Source organism: Aptenodytes patagonicus, chromosome 16 (assembly GCF_965638725.1).
Source record: "Aptenodytes patagonicus chromosome 16, bAptPat1.pri.cur, whole genome shotgun sequence".
NCBI lineage: Eukaryota > Metazoa > Chordata > Aves > Sphenisciformes > Spheniscidae > Aptenodytes > Aptenodytes patagonicus.
The window spans coordinates 14,416,929-14,437,135 of record NC_134964.1 but is presented as its reverse complement, the minus strand read 5'-3'; the positions used below and the strand labels follow the sequence as shown (position 1 = coordinate 14,437,135).

General features: G+C 39.4%; 1 protein-coding gene across 1 annotated transcript; it reads left to right on the top strand.

The window, feature by feature from the left end:
* The first annotated feature begins 1,502 nt into the window (after positions 1 to 1,502).
* On the top strand, positions 1,503 to 11,557 carry DHRS7C (dehydrogenase/reductase 7C). Its single transcript, XM_076353804.1, has 7 exons — positions 1,503 to 1,649; positions 2,115 to 2,272; positions 6,281 to 6,393; positions 7,806 to 8,016; positions 8,658 to 8,750; positions 10,561 to 10,716; positions 11,227 to 11,557. Exons 2-7 carry the CDS (start codon positions 2,119 to 2,121, stop codon positions 11,433 to 11,435), a joined length of 936 nt encoding a protein of 311 aa, XP_076209919.1. The 5' UTR covers positions 1,503 to 1,649; positions 2,115 to 2,118; the 3' UTR covers positions 11,436 to 11,557.
* Positions 11,558 to 20,207: the final 8,650 nt, after the last annotated feature.

The following is a 20,207-nucleotide window of genomic DNA, read 5'->3' as shown; positions in this document are numbered from 1 at the left end:
GTTCATTTGGGAACAAAGCAAACAAATCACTTGGAACTCCTATAAATCCTGTCTCTTTAGTGTGTGCTTTTGATGTTTCACCTTCACAGAAAAATGTTTCCAGAACCCTAAATAAATTAAATTAACAACACATCCTGTTCCATAAAAGGAACAAACCAGCTTACTTACTGATAGGGAAATGCATATCTGTTTATTTAAAGCTGATGCCTTGAAAGTAAGCAAAGATAGTTGGGGCTTTAGAGGTGATGGAAAATCAGATTTCCTCTCTGCTTCTGCAGGTGGCTTGGCATGACTTCTTAGCTCATTTGACTTAACGTTTTTACATTCTCCTGTGGAAACTGATGTAAATTTCAGGACACCATGACCATTTTGCATTGGAAAACAGGTATTTATTCATATCTGTCATTCACTATGTAGTCTTTTTAGCTAGAAGTGCACACAATGTTACAAACATTGGCACATTATACAATTCCATGGTTTGGAAATCTTAAATCATGGGTTCTTTGGCGGGCAACTTCAACTTTCACAGGCAGGAATACGCATCTTGATTCCCAATGTCATTAACTTCTAGAGCAAGTTAGGTTTACAAACTATGTTTAAAAGTCCCCTCCTACACCCTCTTGAATAACCTTCTATCCTTTCCCACTCATTGAAAGCTAACAGTGTCCTGGTACCTGCAGACCTAACCATGAAGTCTGTTCCTTGTTACAACACTCCAATATCAATGACTATCATTTGTAGACTTGTCATTCTCTTATTGGAGATGAAAATTAGAATGTAGAATACAGATGACCAGTTACACAGCACGAACAGGAATACTGAATCTGGTTATCAAAACTTACAATTTTAAGACTGTGGTATAATTTTTTGAAACAACAAAACAGGAATGATTTATGGTAAACCATTCTTTTCCCTAGAACCCCAAAGGGCAACCCATAACTGAGATTGTCAGGTTAACAGATAATGTCTCTCTGCAGCAAATGTAAAAGTTAGATCACCTACCTGAAGTTGATATGGTCGTGAAATTGCTGGGAAAGAGGCACATCTGCCTTGCAGATACCAAGAGTGGAAAGCAGCCTGAGGTACCTGGTCTGTTCCAGCACTCAGCTGCCCACAGCAGCTCTGTGTGATGCACTGGCTCCCAAGCCAGCTTGCTCAAGGACCTTTTCCTGACATGTACATATATCAGTCATATTGCTGAACAGTGACTGTTTCAAATGACAACTTCTTTGTGGTACCTTTTGCTTGGTTTTGAAGACCTATTGTCATTATGGAGTTTATACAAATGTTTTTATGTATAAAGTTAATTGAAGGGCAATGACAAGAAATTGAGACAGTCCTATGAACAACTGCAACCAAAGGCAGGACAGAAAGATGTTTCTTTGATACTGTACTGAGAGCTTTTACATGACTGACCAGCCTGTTGGACTAGATAGGTCAGGTATGCGGATCACACTGTAGATGCTATATTTACTTTTAAAGTATCTCTGTCACATGGCTATACATAGCCATTCTCATTCAGGGCAAGCAGCCTCAACAGATGCAATACTCTATGAAATTGCTAAAGGACTTTAATTAAACCCATAATACAAAAATTTACAAAAATACAAAAGAATGCTTTATCTATACCTGGAGTCTTCATAGCCATAGTAAGTGATTTTATTTTTTCTATCTTTTAGAACAGAAAACACTTCTATTATGTGTTTTATCTGAAATTAGGATTAAAAGCTTTTTATCTGTTTTCCTATAATAACAACATAATTAGAAGTTCAGTGCTATATTTTAGCCTATGTTTTGCCTCAAGGCAATATTTGTCGTAAAATTCTATTATGTTTTTGCCAACATAGAGTAATTTTGAATAACAGGAATCCAGATTTGGTTAGACCATGCAATCATGAGGAAAACAGACAAACAAACAGTATTACCCTGTTTATTAAATAATAATATTAAACCGTTGATTGGAAAACAAGCTTCCTACTGCTTCAAGTCTTTGGCATGCTGATTACTGGATTTTCTATGTATGAAAACATTGCTTTTTTAGGTAAGAATAATTTGAAAAATAATGAATGCATATTATGATTACTGTTACTCTCATATGGTCTTTTGTTTTTCAGAGAGATGGGTATTCTTGCTGTACTTGCTCTACCATTGCTTCTCTTAGGGATCAGTGGAATTATTTATATTTGCCAGTCAGTCAGGTGGCTATTGTCCAAGTCAGCTGTGCAAAACAAGGTGGTGGTGATCACGGATGCCATCTCTGGACTGGGCAAGGGTGAGTTGTCTCATTTCTTCTCAGTGTCAGAGAACAGAAACAGCCAGAGAACAACCCTCTAGGTGATAAAATGTGCATACATTACCTTGTATATATTCATAACTGCCTGGATGAAGCAGAAGTTAAGAAATATATTTTTAAACAAATCCTATGATTTTTAAATGTACATTTTTAGTCTCAACCACAGGAACTGTTGGTAAACTTCTAGGAACTGCAGAGCTTTGTATTTATTTAATTCAATAGATTGAGAGGTTTTGTAAGCACATTAAGAGTGCTATTTTTAGCATGTTGCTACTATGAGATCTTATTACATAGGCTGTCGCCGCAGGGTAGCAGCAAATCAGTATAAACAGGTGTCACCTTACTCTTTCCATGTTCCTTTTCAGCCCTTAAAGACTTCAACATTTCCTGCTCCCTGTAAACAACAGTGCTCACCCCTCTGTCCCTGTTCATATCTCTGCCCTCTCTATCACCCATGTTACTCCTCTTCCCTTGACATCCTCCATTACCCTCAGCTGGGCTGCCTGACTGTGTAATGGGGGGGTTCAGTAGATGGAAGGAAAGGGTCTGTGATAATTTATCTATTTATATAAGCTGATTGCCCGGGTGGCCAGCCACTTAGCATATAGTTCTTCTTGGCTCATATTTCCTGACTACACAGTGCTGCCAGATCAAAAGTACTGGGTCATTATTGCTTATGTACGGTCCTGCTCTAGGCATCACTTGAGGGGCAGTAGATGCAAGGGCCTGATGAGGCAAACATAGCTTGGGGCTACATTTTGGCATTTTCAATGAAGCCTTGCTGTATGTTGGAAACCTTGCACTCCCAAGCAGAAAATAGATGGAGAAAGGGAATGCTCTTGCAGAATTATTCCTTAGCAGAACAGAGCAGAGACCTGCAACAGAAATACACACTACGCTGGCAAGGAGTGCTTTTTATCAGAGCCTGTTAGGACAAGGTATGAAATAATTCTGACCTCCACATCCCACCTGGTCTTTCCCTTTCCCTGACACACTTCAGTTTCAGATGAAGATAATATTAGCATGCATTTTCTCTGATTGGTTATATTTCAGTATTTTTGTTTGGAGAGGCGTGATTTAGAGTTCTCCAGCTGAGATTGGGTATCTCATAGAATCATATGATGCCTGGAGGTTTCTAGACAAAAGTCCTGCTTGGAGCAGGAAAATCACCAGTGCTAGATCTGGTTGGGCTTGGCTTCAAGCCAAATCTTGGAAACCTCCAAGGCTAAAGAACATTTATTGAACATTTCTCCAGGTATTTTGCTCCAGCACTCCACGACCCCTGGGGAAGATTTTCCTGAGTTCAATTTCCTTATTAACCTTTCTTCATATATATATATATTTTTTATGACTAGCTGCTGCCTGTCTCTTGAGGCTACAAAGGCACACCCCCCCCCCACACACACACCCTTTTTCACGTAGACGAAAAAGGAGGTAACTCAAAGCAATTTTATTTTATTATCCTTAATATATCTACTGCCAGTATCCCATAGGGTGATACCGAGAAGTTATTTGCAGGCTTGAATGATTCCAAATTATGCAGAATTTACTGTGCAGTCCACTCATGCATATGCGATGGACATTCATCCAGAGCTTTAAAATACCAGCTGTCTGGCCAGCTGCTGCATATTTGAGCTCTTAGGCAACAGCCAAATTCCTTTTCTGACATGCCAGAATTTCCGGACTAAAGACGACATTCATCAAAGTTAAAAAAGATAAACAAAAGCTATGATGATTGAGGATGTTTGCAATGGTTTATGGTTGTTATTTAACCTGATTCCTGTTTCTTCTCAGTGCTCTAACTCAGAAAAGTTCAGGATAGTTCTAGAGGAGAACATCATTGGTTTCCCTTTTTCCCTTTTATTGCTGTTTACACAGTAGTCACATTTTATTCACAAGGTTGCCCCAGCTGTTATGTTTATAGGAAAAATACTGTTGTAGTTGTCCTAGGCAAATAATCTTTTGGGCTTTAAATCAAAAAAATTTCTATGCTAGAAAACAGAAATTGAAAGACATTAATAAAATTACTGTTGTAAATAATGAAAAAGATTACATAAATAGAAGTCTCCAGCTGCACAGGTTTACAAAAATAGAAAAGTGGATCCAGAAGTGCTTCCATGCAGATATTAAGAGTCTGACATGGGCATTTATGAAATCTAAGATAGGCTTATTAGCATAACTGGATTTTCCTGTGGGTATTGAAATCTGAAGAAAATGCTTTTTGGAGGACAGACAGCTATAGCACTAGAGTTGTACTGTTGCCCATTCAACAAAGGCCATAGGATCTAAGACAAAACAAACAGGCTGGAAAGGCATAAGAGTAGTTGTAAGTCCATATTCCTGTTCTTCCCATGCTGAATATGTGACTGTCATACAGATTTGAATTAGGGATCAAATATGAGGGCTCCAAGGCTGAAAGCATTTTGGAAGACCTAATCAGGAAAAAAACCATGAGAGAAAAAATAACTCTTGATTTCCAGTCCTACCAGACATATAACCCACTGTCAACTAATTGTCTGGCTGCACCCGAACCAGATCTCTGGGCACAGTGGGCACATCATCAGTCGCATCCTCAGGCCTATCTGCAAGACATTATCTATTCCAAGAAAGAAAAGGCAGGCAATTGTGTACTTTCCTGGTCAGGAGGACAACCTTGACAGATTCCTGGACTGAGAGCCACAGTTTCAGTTCAGCTGAGCTAGAACATGCACCCTGTAGCAGCCTATAACAGCCAGAGGGATACAACTGACAATGAATTCGTAAAAGATGCCCATGAGACATCTATGTTCCATGTTTTTAAATGCCTTTGGTCAAACTGACAGGACAGTGAGGAATATATTCTCCCTCAACACCACCTAGAGAAGAAAATAAACCAGACACATGCTGTCAGGATGCTCCAGCTCGGTATTTCATAATCTGGATTGAGCTAATCACATATTCCCATGAAGACTAAACTAATGAGTTGGCTGCAATCTTGTGGGATGTGTGCTGAGGTGGGATAATGGGTAACACTGACTGCCAGTTCCTCTTGTTATGTGAGTCCCCACTTTCAGAAAAGCACAATCATAGTTCACTTGCATAAGAAAAGGAGAAGAATCCTCCCCAGAGACCTAGCTTAAATTGGGGTGAACCCCTAGCTCAGAATACCCCTGAATATATGGAGAAAAAACAGTGCCAGCCCAGCATACCCAGAAACTTCTCAGTGGCCTTCTCAGGAAGGCTTCAGGAATGTAGCTGAACAAGAGTAGCTCAAGCTGGTCCCTGATGCCTCTGCTGACTACTGGGAAGGACTAATACTCAGGAGATAAAGGTCTTGGGATGGATTACATATAGAGGGAAGGGTCTGTAGAAGAAAGGCCACTCTCATTGGTGCTCCATCTGTGGACCAGTGGATGGTAAGTTTCTCTGGATTGCTCTTTCTCAAAGTTGCAGATGAGTTTCATGTTGCCAAGAGTTTCATGAAGGTAGCATACAGAGCCAGTTTTACTATTAACTGGGGTTGGTTGGTTTCTTCTTTATACTGCAGTAGACATGATTTGCAAAAGATGCTGTTTGTATTGTAACAACCTTAAGCATTTATTTTTGTATATATTTTTCTTTATAGCAAGTGTGTCTGTAAGTGGAGAGAGTTAAGGAAGAAAGATAATCAGAACATTTTTTCTAACTCAAACCCATCATCCATTAACAGGCATAATGTTCTTTTCTTAATTAAATTTTTATTAAATCCTATGACTAAATAGTACCATTGTGCTGTACAGTTAATGGTGCATTATACCATTACATTAAATTTTAATTTATTACTGACATCTATATTATTGCTATTTAGTGCTTTCTTTTTTCTCATATATATTTATTCTTTCAAAACTAATGAATTTTAAAGCATAGATTCAACATCATTAGCAAAACCAGCATCCCATTTCAAGCAAAATAAACAAAATCAAATTGTTATTATTGTAATTATTTCTTTTGAACATATTTCTCTCCTAGAATGTTCTCGGGTGTTTCACACAGGAGGAGCAAGGCTTGTGTTGTGTGGAAGGACATGGGAAAAGTTAGAAGCCTTGTATGATGCTTTAATTAGTGTGGCAGATCCCAGCATGGTAAGTATTTCCTCACTCTGCTTTGAAAATTGACAACTTGAGATAAACACCTTGTTCAGGTACACAAAGTGCTTTTAAATCCAGTAAAACAAGGTACATGAAACATGATTCACTGTTAATGGTGATTTGGATCAACCAGGTAACACACCCAACACAGTCCAGAGAGAGAGAGAGAGAGAAAAACACCTCTGAAGGTCTTCAGAGCATGATGCCAAAAGTATAAGTCAGAAATCCTGCTCTCTTGAGCTAATTCAAGGCAATTACTGTAAAGCAACTGAGTGGTCCTGCATTTTGAACAAGCCACCCAACTAGAAACGCTAGGCAGAGAAATTTGCCCGTTAATTTGGATGGAAGGGGTTCAAAGTGCTTCATTTAATCACAGGAACTATCATCCATTTTTCACACAGACTGCTCAAGAAGTGGGAGATGGGTCTAAAGATTGAATTAATTTTTAATTTCTCCACTGCTTTGGGAGAAGTCCCAGCTAGAAGGGCATGGGAGCATATGAATAGGAGTGCCCTTTTCTCATTACTACTGACTGGGTCACCATGCAAGTAGACGTGCAAGGCTGCCCCTGCTGCCAGTTCTTTGGAAGGTGTTTCTTTGATGCTCATGGGAAGGTTTTCCTTCTGTGACCAACAGCTGACTCATTTCAGGCCACAGGTATTCCTGAAGTCATCACACAAATTCTACAGCTATTGCTCACCAGACCAACAAATACTTGCTTTTGACCCTTTTTTTGCAGTGAGCTTCATTCATCTGCATAAATAACCATAAAAGTAGTGTTCACGTTAGTCTGTGCAGACTCAACTAGGAAAAAAAGTTAAGTATGACTAAGGCATCTGCATTACATCGTCATAGTAATATAGTAAGAGAAGATACTCAGAGTTCATTCGTCTGCCCCATAGCTGATAAAATCTACATCTTTGCAGAAACCATACAAATATAAATTCTATTTGGATAACCTATAGCTGAACAAACAGTTCCTACCTTTCAACTGCCCCCCCATGTATATGTAAATTATCTATCAAAGCACTGTATCCTAGACTCTGTGATCAGCAAAGTTCTCCAGAAGGCTGCTTACAGAAAGACCATAACTTGGAGTGGTAGGAGTCACCCCCTGTGTCTATTATCTGTCTCCATTGATTACAAGAGAGACAAAACTCAATAGGGTAGAGCTAGTCCAGCTTATCCTTCCCATGGTGTTCTGCTTCATCTGAATTTCAGAATCTATGAATACCCATTGCTGAACCCCTTCTTTCTAGAGTGGGTTAAAAGAACAAATCAAATTTTTTGTGAGAATGATAAAAGCACTTTCTTCAGATATCAAGGTAAATTAATTTACAAGACAAGTAAATAGAAATACATATTTATATAACAGGTATCCTTGAAATAAGTCTTTTCTTTATTAGACATATGCACCAAAGCTCATACTTCTGGATATCTCAGATATAAACTGCATTCAAGATGTAGCTAAGGAAATTCTGAATTGCTATGGCTGTGTGGATATACTGATCAACAATGCAAGTATGAAGGTGAAAGGAGCAGTACAGAGCATTTCATTGGAACTTGATAAAAAGATAATGGATGCCAACTATTTTGGACCTATAACATTAACTAAAGGTATTTTAATTTTTTTTCCTGTTTTGCTGTTGCCACTTAAAGCTTGAGATCCAAGTCATTGGCATTACATTGTTTCATTTGCACTTATTTTTGCCTTCTTCACTATAATCAAAAACAATTATGTGAAAATCAATGGACTGAAATTGAGGTGAAGAAGATCAAAATCAGAGTGCCTGGGTTGGGAAATAGATTGATCAAGAAATATATAAGCATATATATAATATGCTATATTATATTATATATTATATATTATATATATAATATATTATATATATTATATATATTATATATGACATATATAATATGTCTGCTTATTGTATTCTGTATATGGTGACCCCTTTATTTACATGCTTGCTGCCTTTGTTTCAAAGACAATTGTTTTCAAAACACTTTCAAGCATACAGACAAGGCTGACAATTAAATATGATGATACTGCACCCAAATCTGCATGTAGAATCCAAGTGAAGTCTAGCAGACACTCAGTTTCCAGCTACTGGATTTTGTGATACTTTTGATTGCATTATTGAGCCAACCTTCATCAAAGTTGTGCTATGCTATCTACATTCAGCTGTCACCTCTGTTCATTAAATACATTGAGCTCTTTTACTTATGTGGCTCTTTCTTCTATTTCTTTTTTTCAGCCATTCTTCCCAACATGATCTCAAGAAGAACTGGCCAAATTGTTCTAATTAATAGTATCCAAGGAAAAATAGGAATCCCATTTCGTGCAGCTTGTAAGTTATACATAGCAAAAATGTACATTCTAATGCATAAATTGTGAGTATTCCATGGCACTGATAATAGGTTATTAAAAGTGCTAATTTGCATCCTAATTCAGTGAACTATTAATACAGTATTTGGCTGAAAATTTTTCAGAGAAGTGGAACTCAAGAAGAAATAGTTAAAATACTATCTTTGAAGTATAACTACTGCCTAAGGTACTTGAGGACAAGAGGATATTAAATGTGACAGCAAGTTCTTTTTATGATCTTAGGAGACATTCAGGAAACAGCAAATTTGTAGGTCTAACATCTGTACTGGACATATTAGTAGAACCCATAATGAAGAATGAAGTAGTGTAAAAATATAACATACTGGTAGATACTAGCTACTGCTTTGTAAGGAAGACTCATGCACTTAATGGATTTATGTGCAGGAGTTTAAAAGGAGATGTAGTAATTGTATTCTGCTTGGCTTTCCAGGAAATTTTCAAGAAGGTCTTTCATCCAAAGTCCCTAATGAAACTAAACTGTCCTGAATTATGATGAAAGATCTCTGCATTAATAAAATGTTAGTGGACAGAAAATATGGGATAAATGTAAATAGACATTTTTAACTGTGACAGGAGGTCAGTGGATGATGGACTCTGAATTAAAAGGTCTGCAAGACCTCAGGATTGTGACTTATAGTTCCATGAAAGCAAAATACAGTGACAAAAACTGTAAGGAAAGCAGTAGAGAAAAAAAATTAAATCCTGTCTTTATACCATTGTATAAATCTATGCAGTGCCCACATCTTGATCATTGTGTGCAATTCTGGTCCCCCATCTCAAAAGAAGTATAAGAACTACAGAAAAGGCTCAGAAAAGAAACAACACATTGATGGGACATCTGGAATGTTTCCATCTAGGAAACAGCCAATTGTGTCAAGTTACATTGTATGTGTATGAAATCATGAGTAGCAGAAGAGCTAACAGAGATAGTTTTTACAATGCCTCCACCAATATCTATGTTGTATGAAATGAAGCTGCCAGAAGAAGGAATTTCAAAACAAATTAATGGAGAAGTTTCTTTACATTCCAGGAGCCCACCTGCCATTTTTTAGATTATATTATGCACAGGTTGATTTTCACCTGTGCAAACCGAGTCAAACGCAAGGTAGATGAATGCTTTGCAGCTCTGCTGCACTTAACACATAGTTCTGGTTTTTGGTCAAGATTCACATACTATCATCCTTCTTTAACACCATGCTCAATAAAAAGGCACTAAGAGCAGTTAAAAAAATTCTTAACATTCAGTTACTTTAAAATTAACAGCATCTTGGATTGCTGCTGCAGGGCAAAGGCCTAATTAGTTTACAAAACATTAGTACTCCTGTATTCCAGAAATGGACATGTATTTCACTGCATTTTATTGATGTGTCACAAACTGCAGCAATAGATAGTGTGGAGACTCATCTCATGGACAGCTGTCCATCCACCAAAGACATTTTTAAACTGTAGAGATAATAGAAGTATTATTCTTTAATTAGGACTTAATATTTCTGATTAGGAAATCCAGACACATGCTTTTTGACATGTACAGGGAGACTGACTGCATACCTCATGCATAATTGTCCTGTACAAAAAATTTTATTTGTTTGTTTTAAATGTGTCATATGATAATTTCACTGGGTGAAATAATTCACTGTTATTTTACCTTCCGACTAATCATTCCATGCTCAATTTTCCAAACATTCATGCTTTATGGAGCTCTATCATACATCTATATCCATGCATTCATATATCCAAACATGCATATGTGGGTTTTTTTTTCTTTCTTTTAGATGCTGCTTCTAAGCATGCTGCTGTAGGCTTTTTTGATTGTCTTAGAGCTGAAATGGAAGAATTTGATATTTCTGTCAGCACTGTGAATCCAACCTTCATCTGTTCATATCATCGCCAACCAGCACCTGGCAACTGGGAGGCATCTATTTGGAAATGTAAGGTTTGATGCATCAAGAGAGACGGTAGATGAGGCCCATGTAGCAGTATGGAGGCTTTTCCCGGGGAGAAGAAAGGAGCATAGGGAAAAGAATGGAAATGACAGAAAGGATGAACAGGTTAGGGGAGCAAAAGAAAAGAGACATTGGAGAGATCAGATGAGCCTGGTGAAAAGAGAAGGAACATGGAAAGAAACAACATTATGTGAGAAAATAAATACACCAGGGCATGGGGAATGGAGGTAGAGCAGAGCATGAAAGGTCCCGAGGGAGAGTTCCACTGCACTCAGGTTGCTCCTTCTCTTAGGGACTGTGAGGATTTTACATCAAAATTGTGAAAAGATCTTAGGGACATACTGATGAGGGGAAGGGAAGGGGTAAGGGATTGAAAGTGTGTAGGAATTTAACTAATTTGACTCATGCACTAGCTGTGTATCTTTTCATCACCATTCCCTTAGACGTGTCTGTCTATCTGTCTGTCTGTAGCTCTCACTCCTCTCTGATTTACAGTCTTTTTCAGAAAGGTGGCATATGGTGTGCACCCAGTGGAGGTGGCAGAGGAAGTCTTGCGCACAGTAAGCAGTAAGAAGCAGGAGGTACTTATGGCCAATCCTATCCCCAGAACAGCAGTTTACATTCGCACCTTCTTCCCTGAGCTGTTTTTTGCCATTGTTGCTTCAGGAATTAGGGAAAAGCTGAAGACAGAAAAGGAAAATTGATTTTGTTTGGTTCTTTTCCCTGTTTCCGACCTGAAAAAAGTTTATGTTTCAAATGTCAATGATTTCTGCTTCTCACTATGGGTAGAATAAAGCAGGAGGCTTTATTAAACATGAATCAGCCAATGTCTCACTTAGTGATTCACTACTATTGACACACATTCGTCTGTGGAACTTCTACTCTTCTGGATTTAGTGAATATGACAAGATGTCATTGTTTGCATTACAGTATGGGAAAAACTCTACTAGGAACTCTATCACTGTTGTAAGAGAGTGATTCCCAGTCTGAATAGGTAGAACAAGGTTTGGGGACCTGCAGCAACTTATCATAATAGTCTGTCAGTGCTAGGACTAATGGGAACTTACAGGAACAAAGGGATGGGGAATAAAGGAGATGTGGGAGATAGAGGAGTAAAAATTAGTGGAAAATGGGGTTAGAGCCTGGATCAGAGTGTTCCTCAGATGTGTTTTTTGGAAGTACTTGCAGGATATGCAAATGGTGAGCCCAAATAAGGGCTTATCTAGTTCAATATTTCAGCCGCAACAGGACCCTGGAGTACATGCTTAAGAGATGGATTATAAGAATGGGACAATAATATGGAGAGACTCCCTGTGTTATACTCTCCCAGGTTCTGGTAATCTGCTACACAGTTTGAAACAGAATCTGTCTCTGCATCTTGTTAAACTATCAATTTTTCACACAAATTTTTCAAATTCCTATTTGAAACATTCCATGCCTGAGGAAAGGAACTAATCCTATATAAAAAAAGACTTCCTTATGTTTACTTTAAACCTGGTGTCAGATAATATTCTCTGATATCTCCTACTTCTTTTACTGTGAGAGACAAAAAGCAATGGCACTCAATTCATTCACTCCCAGTCATCCATGCCCATCATACTTTCCATGCAGTTACCTGTTTTCCAAGTTGGAGAGCCCTGCTATCTATTCACTCTCTCTTTGTGAGAAGTCCAGATTATTCTTCTTGTTCTTCTCTATATCTTTTCTTGGTTTACCTTTTTTTTTTTTTTAAGATGGACAGGCCACAGATGCATGCAGCATTCAAGATAGATAAACAATCTGGATTCACAGACAGGCATACAGATGCTTCCTGGGTTTTTCACTTCTTTTCTTCTTTTGCATGTCTTATGCAAATTCCTGGGTTTGAGATATCTTTCTGACTGCTACTGAGCATTGAGTTCCCTTGTCTACTCTCTGTGTGGTAATTAATCATAATGTCCAACACGAGCATGGCCATTACATGTCAATTGTGTAAATTCCATATATTCCCAAAGTTCTGTCACTCCTAGTCATTCTAGGCTTCTCTTCCCCATCACATTTTCCCAGTTCATGCTGAGGACTTACCCCCTTTTTGTCTCATCCTGTGAGCTGAACCAGAATATAAATAAAGCTAATGCAAGGATGTCCTGATCTTCAGTTTTACATCTAAGAGCTTAAATTCTGTCTCCCAAACCCTCCCCTGGCCTTTCTTGTGTCATCAGTACTCACAGAGATCATGACCACATGCTTTTTTGCAGACACTGTCAAAATGCCTTGTTTGCAGAGTATCTACAAAGGAAATACCTACTCAGAGAGCATGCAACCAAACTGCACTTGCTACTACAACAAGTCCCGTTGCTCATATAACTTTCAACACCAGCTGCACTTATTTACCTCTTTCTATCAGTAAGGATCACCAAACATGAAAGGAATTCTCAGTGCAATGAAATATATGGTTACGATCTTGCAGGGATGTTAACCTTTTCTTGTATCTCTAATTCAGTTGCTCTGGCTTCAAGAAACATGCATGTATCTACCTCACCCAGGGAAGTAGTTCACAACTAGTGAGAAGTAGCCGGTTCCTGCAGTACCTTCTGGAGCTCCATCTGTTTTCTGTTGTAGCACTGGGCTTTTATTGTTGTTTGAATGACTATACCTTAACTGTGAAGTCAAACATCCACTTTGTCCAAAATTTTCTTGCTCCTCACCAGAATTCTACTCCCTCAAACAAATGGGCTTTTGCTGTGGACTCAGTTACACTTGTGTCTGTACCTCAGCAATAGCCAAGTCCTTCACAGCTCCACAAAAACAAGATATGGAATAACTGGGTAATTTCATCAGAAAAGGATCAGAGAATCATAAGACATCACAGCTAAACATGAATCAACATTGTCTTGCTTTGTTGTAAAAACAAGTGGATTGCATGTTAAAATAAGCTGAATAATCCCTCTGCTCCATTTTGCACTTTCTAGATATCAGCAGAAATTCTTCATTGGTTTTGAATATTTCACTTTAAAAATATGGAACAGTTCAAGAAACCACAGTGAAAAGCAGTAAGAGTGACAAAGGTAAATAACACCTGTGATCTATCAAAAAAATTTTAAACAACAAATGTATTTTAATCTAGAAAGTGGAAGAAAGGTATATCTAAACAATTTTCAAATACCTAAAATGTACTGCCAAGAGGACAGAACTACACTGTTCTCCATTTCTGCTGTAGTAGGACAATGTGCTAAAATTACTGCAAAGGAGATTTACAGGGAAAGAATTTTCTGCTAAGAATAGTTAAGCATGAAGGATAAATTGCCACAGAAATTTTAGAATGCCTGTCTTTGGAAGCTTTAAAGAAGCGATTAATGAAACATCTGTAAAAAAGCAATGTAGCTTTAGCTTATCCTGCCTAGAAGAAAAGAAGGATTAGGTGACCTTTTAAATGGGTCACACTTTTCTATAATTCTGTGATTTTGTCTCATATTGAGAACAAGGTTTCTCCACTGGTCTTTCTGAAGTAATATATTTTCCTCCAGGGAAATCTGTTATTTAACCTGAAGTTTTCTATTTCATTTGTCCATCTCTGCTTCACTGTCTAAATACCTGTGGATATATGTTGCATTTAAAAAATACTATGATAATAAAAAGAAATATTATGAGTTCATTAAGAGATATTTTCTGTGAGCCTCACTCAGCCATATTTTAACCTATGTAGATTCCTTAATAATACTAACTTTTATAAATGAGGACAAAACTAGGCCTGCAGATTTAGTTGTAGAAGTCATAGGTGAAAGATATTCAGCTACAGCTCCTTTAAATTTTTTTAAAGCTTCTCACATGCCTAAAGGGCGCATAATTTTCTTTTAATGTGAGCTGCAGTTGCACTGTTTTAAATTTACATTTTTTGTGCTGAAATCAACTATTTCTTGGTGTTGACCAAGAAAATTGACATTGCTGGGCACAAGGGCCCTTGAAGTAAGGAAGAATTTAAAAGAATGTTAAGACTGGAAAGTCTTAGAAGTGAGGAAACTCTTGCCTAATTTTAGACATCTGTCCTAGACATAGCCTACCCAGAGCTAACCTCCCAGATCCCCCCCTTAAGCAGTGGAAAGAAGCAGGTGCATGTAACTTGTGATTTGTCTGACATACAGCTTAGGATAACATGAATTGCATCCTAGAAGTGCCTATTTCTCTCATTAACTTTCACTGGACTCTAGGTAACCAGCACAACTATAGATCTGTGCATCTGTGCCACAGGCATCTGAAGTTTACTGAGATGCCATATTCATCAAGATTGATTGGGTCAAATGAACTGGAATAAAAATGCCACAGTATTTTAAAAGCTTTTTTTTTTTTTTTTGCCTGCTTTCAAATAATGTGGTTCCAGGACTTACCCCTGAATTATTGATGTCTACAAACTAGGAGTCAGAAGTTAAAATAAGGGCCAGAATGTGAAATTATGGGTTACAAACAGGGACAAGAAGTCTTGCATTTCATCAGGTGAATTTGTTTACCAGACATCCAGCAAAAGACATATACCTTCTTGAATAGTCAGCATGTGAGAAAACCAGACCATCTGAGATTTAAGAATTGATCAGGATGGGGGTCCTATTGTACAATTATTTAAAACCTCTTGTCTGCATACAGAACTTTATATGAGTGCAAACCACTGTGAGAAACAATCCTCAGGAAAGAGCATGTGGTAGAGACTACCAGTCTGTGTTTATAAACTGCAGGCTAAGAAAAAAATTGAGGCACTTAAATTAGATCTTTTAAAGATCTTGTAGGCACCAACCAAGTATGTTCCTGGGTGAGGTGGAAATTCATCAGTGACACCCAGGAACAACATGAGATGGGTAAAAATCTATTGTAAAGAGACCACAGTTATTATAAAAGAATAAAAGCAGAAAGTCTGATGAAATTGGGAATAATTCCTCTATCAGTGAAGATGTTAGAAACGTCCCTATCACAAAGAAATATGTGAAACAAGTGGAAGAAATCAAGATCTTGTGTTCTGGTCAAGGGATTGAGACTATTTCTACTACAGTGGATACCAAACTCTCTAGCAACTGCTTTTTTCATCTGCAGAACTGAAGGTGGCAGTTTCAGAATACTGAGTGTGCTGTCATGAATAAAGACAGACTTTTCTAAAGATGAAAGGGGAAATTCGTATTGCTGTCTACAGCTACCTAGTGGGATGGTGTAGAGAAGATGGAGCCAGTCTCTTCTCAGATGTGCACAGTAGAAGAAAAAAAGGTAATGGACACAAATCGGAACACATGAAATTCTGATTAGACATTAGGAACTATTTTTTCCATGATTACAGTAGTCAAGCATTGGGACAGGTTGCCAATGAGGTCAGGAAATCTCACTTCTTGAATATATTTAAAACTGAACTGCTTAAGGCTCTGAGCATCATCATCTAATTGGTCTGGCTTTGAGAGGGGAGGTTGGACCAGAAACCTCCAACGGTACCTTCTAACTTAAATTATTCTATAATTCTGTGTGAGTCTATAGGTATAGGTGAGTCTTGCAGCTGGTCTCCAGCCAAGATAATTTTGATACTCTCCCAGACAGAGAATGTGATTCTGTCAGTTTTCCCACTGGATGGGAAAATTTGGATGAATACCAAATGCTGAAAGCGCTGAAAATGAATGAAACTGCAGACAAGTTAGGCAGAGTAAAGCATATAATCAAACAAACCCTGCTGAAGGTACCAGGAGATGACTTTGGATATAAATACTTGACTGACATCCTTTAGCAAGTCCCACAGTGCTCTATGCAATAAGGTGTCAGCTGGCAGGACACAGTCTACCCCAGTCACTATTCAGACATGCCACTTTACATTTGGTTGGTTGGTTGGTTGGTTGGTAGGTTGGTTGATTTTAAGGTGTTAATGAGTGTTTAGAAGCTGGGAATAGATTAAATGCTAAATTAATAAGGAGAATACTATGGCAATTGTTCATTCTAAAGTTTGTGTGAATGAAGTGATGGTGCACAATGACCATAAATTAATCAATTATAAAGCTACTGGACTCCATATAACTTATCTTATCTCCACAGGACGTGAAAAGCATGAAGAAATTATGATGTTTATTTTAAATTGTATACAGTCAGATGCTGTTATAGGACAGAAGCCAACAGCTGGTTGTAGGAAAATATAGGCTCATGAAAAGGAATTTCTGCTATTGGGCAGAGGGTCAAAACTTGAACCTCGAAAATAAAGGTTCATTTGGTATTTGAAGTATACAGAAAGAAGCAATCAGTACTGAAGACAACAGAAAAAAAGAGGTTCCAAATATTTCCAAATATTAGATTCAATTTTGGGGAGGCAGCAGGGGAAGGATCATAGGATAACTCAGGTGGAAGGTACCTCAGGAGGTCTTTGGTCCACCCTCCTATCAGATATGAGGTAAGACCAGGTTGCTCAGGGCTTTACCTAGTCAGGTCTTGAAAACCTCCAAGTAGGAAGACTGCTCAGCCTCTTCTGAGCAGCCTGTTTCACTGTTTGATGGTCCTCACGATGGGAAAGTTTCTCCTTATATCCAGTCCAAGCCTCTCTTATCTGAACCTATGCCCAGTGTCTTTCATTCTCCTACCATGCACCAGTGTGAAAAGCCTGGCTCCATGTAATAAATAACATTCTTGTAGAAACTGGAAGACTGCTAAACATTGTAGACTTTGGAGGGCTTCAGGTCCCTCTGAAGTCTCCTCTGCAGGCAGAAAAAGCCTCAGCCTCTTCTCATATCACGTGCTCCAGCCCCCCACCATCTTGGTGGCCGTTTGCTGAACTTAATCCACTTTGTTCCTGTGTTTCCTGTGTTGTGGAGCCCAAAACTGGACACAGTATTCTCTATGTCATCCAATGAATGCTAACTGGTGAGGAATAATCACTTCCCTGGATCACTGGGTATGTCCCTGTTAATACAGCCCAAGATGCTGTTTGCTTTCTTTCTGCCAGGCACATTTTCAGCTTGCTGTGGTCTCAGTTCAACAAGATCCCTGAGTCTTTCTCCACAGAGTTAACCTTCAGCAATCACAGCAGCCCAAATGTGCAACCACATCTCTTATTCGAATGATATTGCAGTTCGCCAGCTGCACGTGGAGATCTAGTTCCTCCCACTTGTTTCCCAGGATGTTTGCATTTGTGTACATACACTTGAGGTGGGTTTTTCTTTACCCTGTTTTATCATTCCTGAGGTCTCATTTTTTCCTGTCACCTTGCACCTTTTGCTTTCCATCACTGTTGACTTCTACCTCATGACAAAATCTCTCTCCTTCATTATTCCTAGTTTAAAGTATTTCTCAACAGGTTGGCCAGCATGATCACAAAGATGCTTTTGTCCACCTTTGCCAAGAGGACCCTGTTTCTCCCCAGCAGTTCCTCATCCTCTGAGAGAAATCTATGGTTGTCAAAGCCAAACCCCTGTCACCAGGACCGGCTGTGCACAATCAAGTGTTTACCCACAGGATCCATGCCGTACTGCCAAGCCTTGTCCTTGCAGGATCAATGAAAACGCCACCTGGGCCCTCATGTCCTACACCTTCACCCCCCAGAGTCATATAGTCACTCTTGACATGCTCAAGTTCTCCCTAATAGTATCATTGGTGTCCACATGGATAATCAGCATAGAATCATAGTCTGAGGGCTGGACAGACTTCAGCAGTCTCCCTGAAACACCTCAGATCTAAGCCTCCAACAAACAGCAAACATCCCTGGATAGCAAGTCAGGTCACCAGATAGTGGCCTCCACTAACTCCTGAAGGACATAGTCTCCCACTACTGTCACTTGCCATGCTCCCCTGGTTCTGCCGCATGTTTCAGGCTCAGCTGGCTCTGAATGCTCCCCAGACAGAGCTTGCAGCTTCTTGCCTGCTGCCAGAGACCAAAACTATTCTGCAGTTGCAGATCTGCCAATGGAGAAAGAGTCGTCCTCCTCTTGCCAGAAGCCACAACATCCAACATTCCTGGTCCTGGGAGTCTCCAGTGAGCACAGTCTCTGGCTGCTCTTCCTTCTGTGCATTATAGGGGTTCAGGCTCTCATCTTTGCAGTGTCTCTGTGAAGATCTTGTCAACCTCTTTTTCATCATCCCTTTTGCCATGTAGCCTTCTCACCTCCTCCCACAGCTCCTTAAGTTGAGTAGAGCTTCCCAGTCACAGCACACCTTCTACAGGTAAGGATGTTGCCTTCACCTGCTCCAGCTTCAGCAAGTGGCCCCAGGCACTCCCTGCAGCCCCAGACCCAGAGAGTTGCATCCTTTCTTGGGAGCCCAGTCTGGACCAAGACCTCTGCTGTGCCTGGGACAGTTGCCCCAGTTGGTGCTGGGAGCAATGCCCACCAACGTGTCACTACCAATACTGAGCGCTCATACACTGCCCTCAGCAGAGTTTCTGCTGCTTTGAAGAGTGATGGTCTGGGCCCTAGCCTTGCAGTCCAGCAGTCATACAGCTCTCTCCCTAGCACTAGTTGCATGAGTGCTTGAAACTCCCTGATCAGGAGTCAGCTTTTTCCACCTGCAACCTGGATCTGGGGAGCCTTGAACTTGCTCCCAGAAAAACTAGAAGCAGAGCCCAGGACTGTTGCACAAACTGCAAGCACCAGCAGCCAGCAGCAGTCCAAGCAGTGTCTGAGGCCCCTGCCTCCATCCTGCCCACAAACTGCCTGTCCTGAGGTCGCAGCACTCCCAAGGGCCAGTTACATAGCAAATGGAGGCTGGGCACAGGTGCCTGCCACCCCTTAGTGGGCTTCCCACCATCCACCACCTCCCTTCTGAGGAGACTGGCTTACGTGTTGCTTTGTTATCACGTTATTATCTCTCAATTTTCCTCTCTTGCCACTAATGGCCCATGGTTTCCTTCTGAGCTAATTGTTTTTAATTGTGCTACTCTGTTATCAGCTCCACCTTATCACTGGCCATAAACTGACCTGCTATGGACCCTGCTGGCATAACAAGTTCAGACTATATTTATGTTAGGATTGTTTTGCCTGAAAAAAATGTATAGTGATTTTTCTAAAGCCCAGAGCTGCTCAGTATACTGTGTAAGGCCTCCGCCACCCAGCATTCACAAGTGCGTTTCCTAGCGGGCTCATTAGCAGCAGGATTCATGCAACAATGAAGAAAAAACTGGTGTCCAACAGAGTAAGCACACGTGGCTCAGTTCCATGGGGAAGCTCCAAGTTGATCCTCAGAGTGGAGCAGCTATGTATTTCTGATCTATGAGGATCATAATTATTTCTACTTTCTCATCTTTAATGTGATTGTAAATTATTCTTCATGTATAATAAACATAAATCAAATTTTGATTCTTTCTGACACTGTTGTGAGAATGATACCTCGAGAATTTCATAGGTGAGTTGTGTGCTGTCTACAACCAGGTATATTCCAGATTTCTATTTGCCTTCCTAGCCATTTTAAATAAGTAGTATTTACATTGAAAGCCTCTTCCCTCTATTAGCATTTCTTTCACAGCAAATCATACCACTATGCATATGGTGAAACTCTTG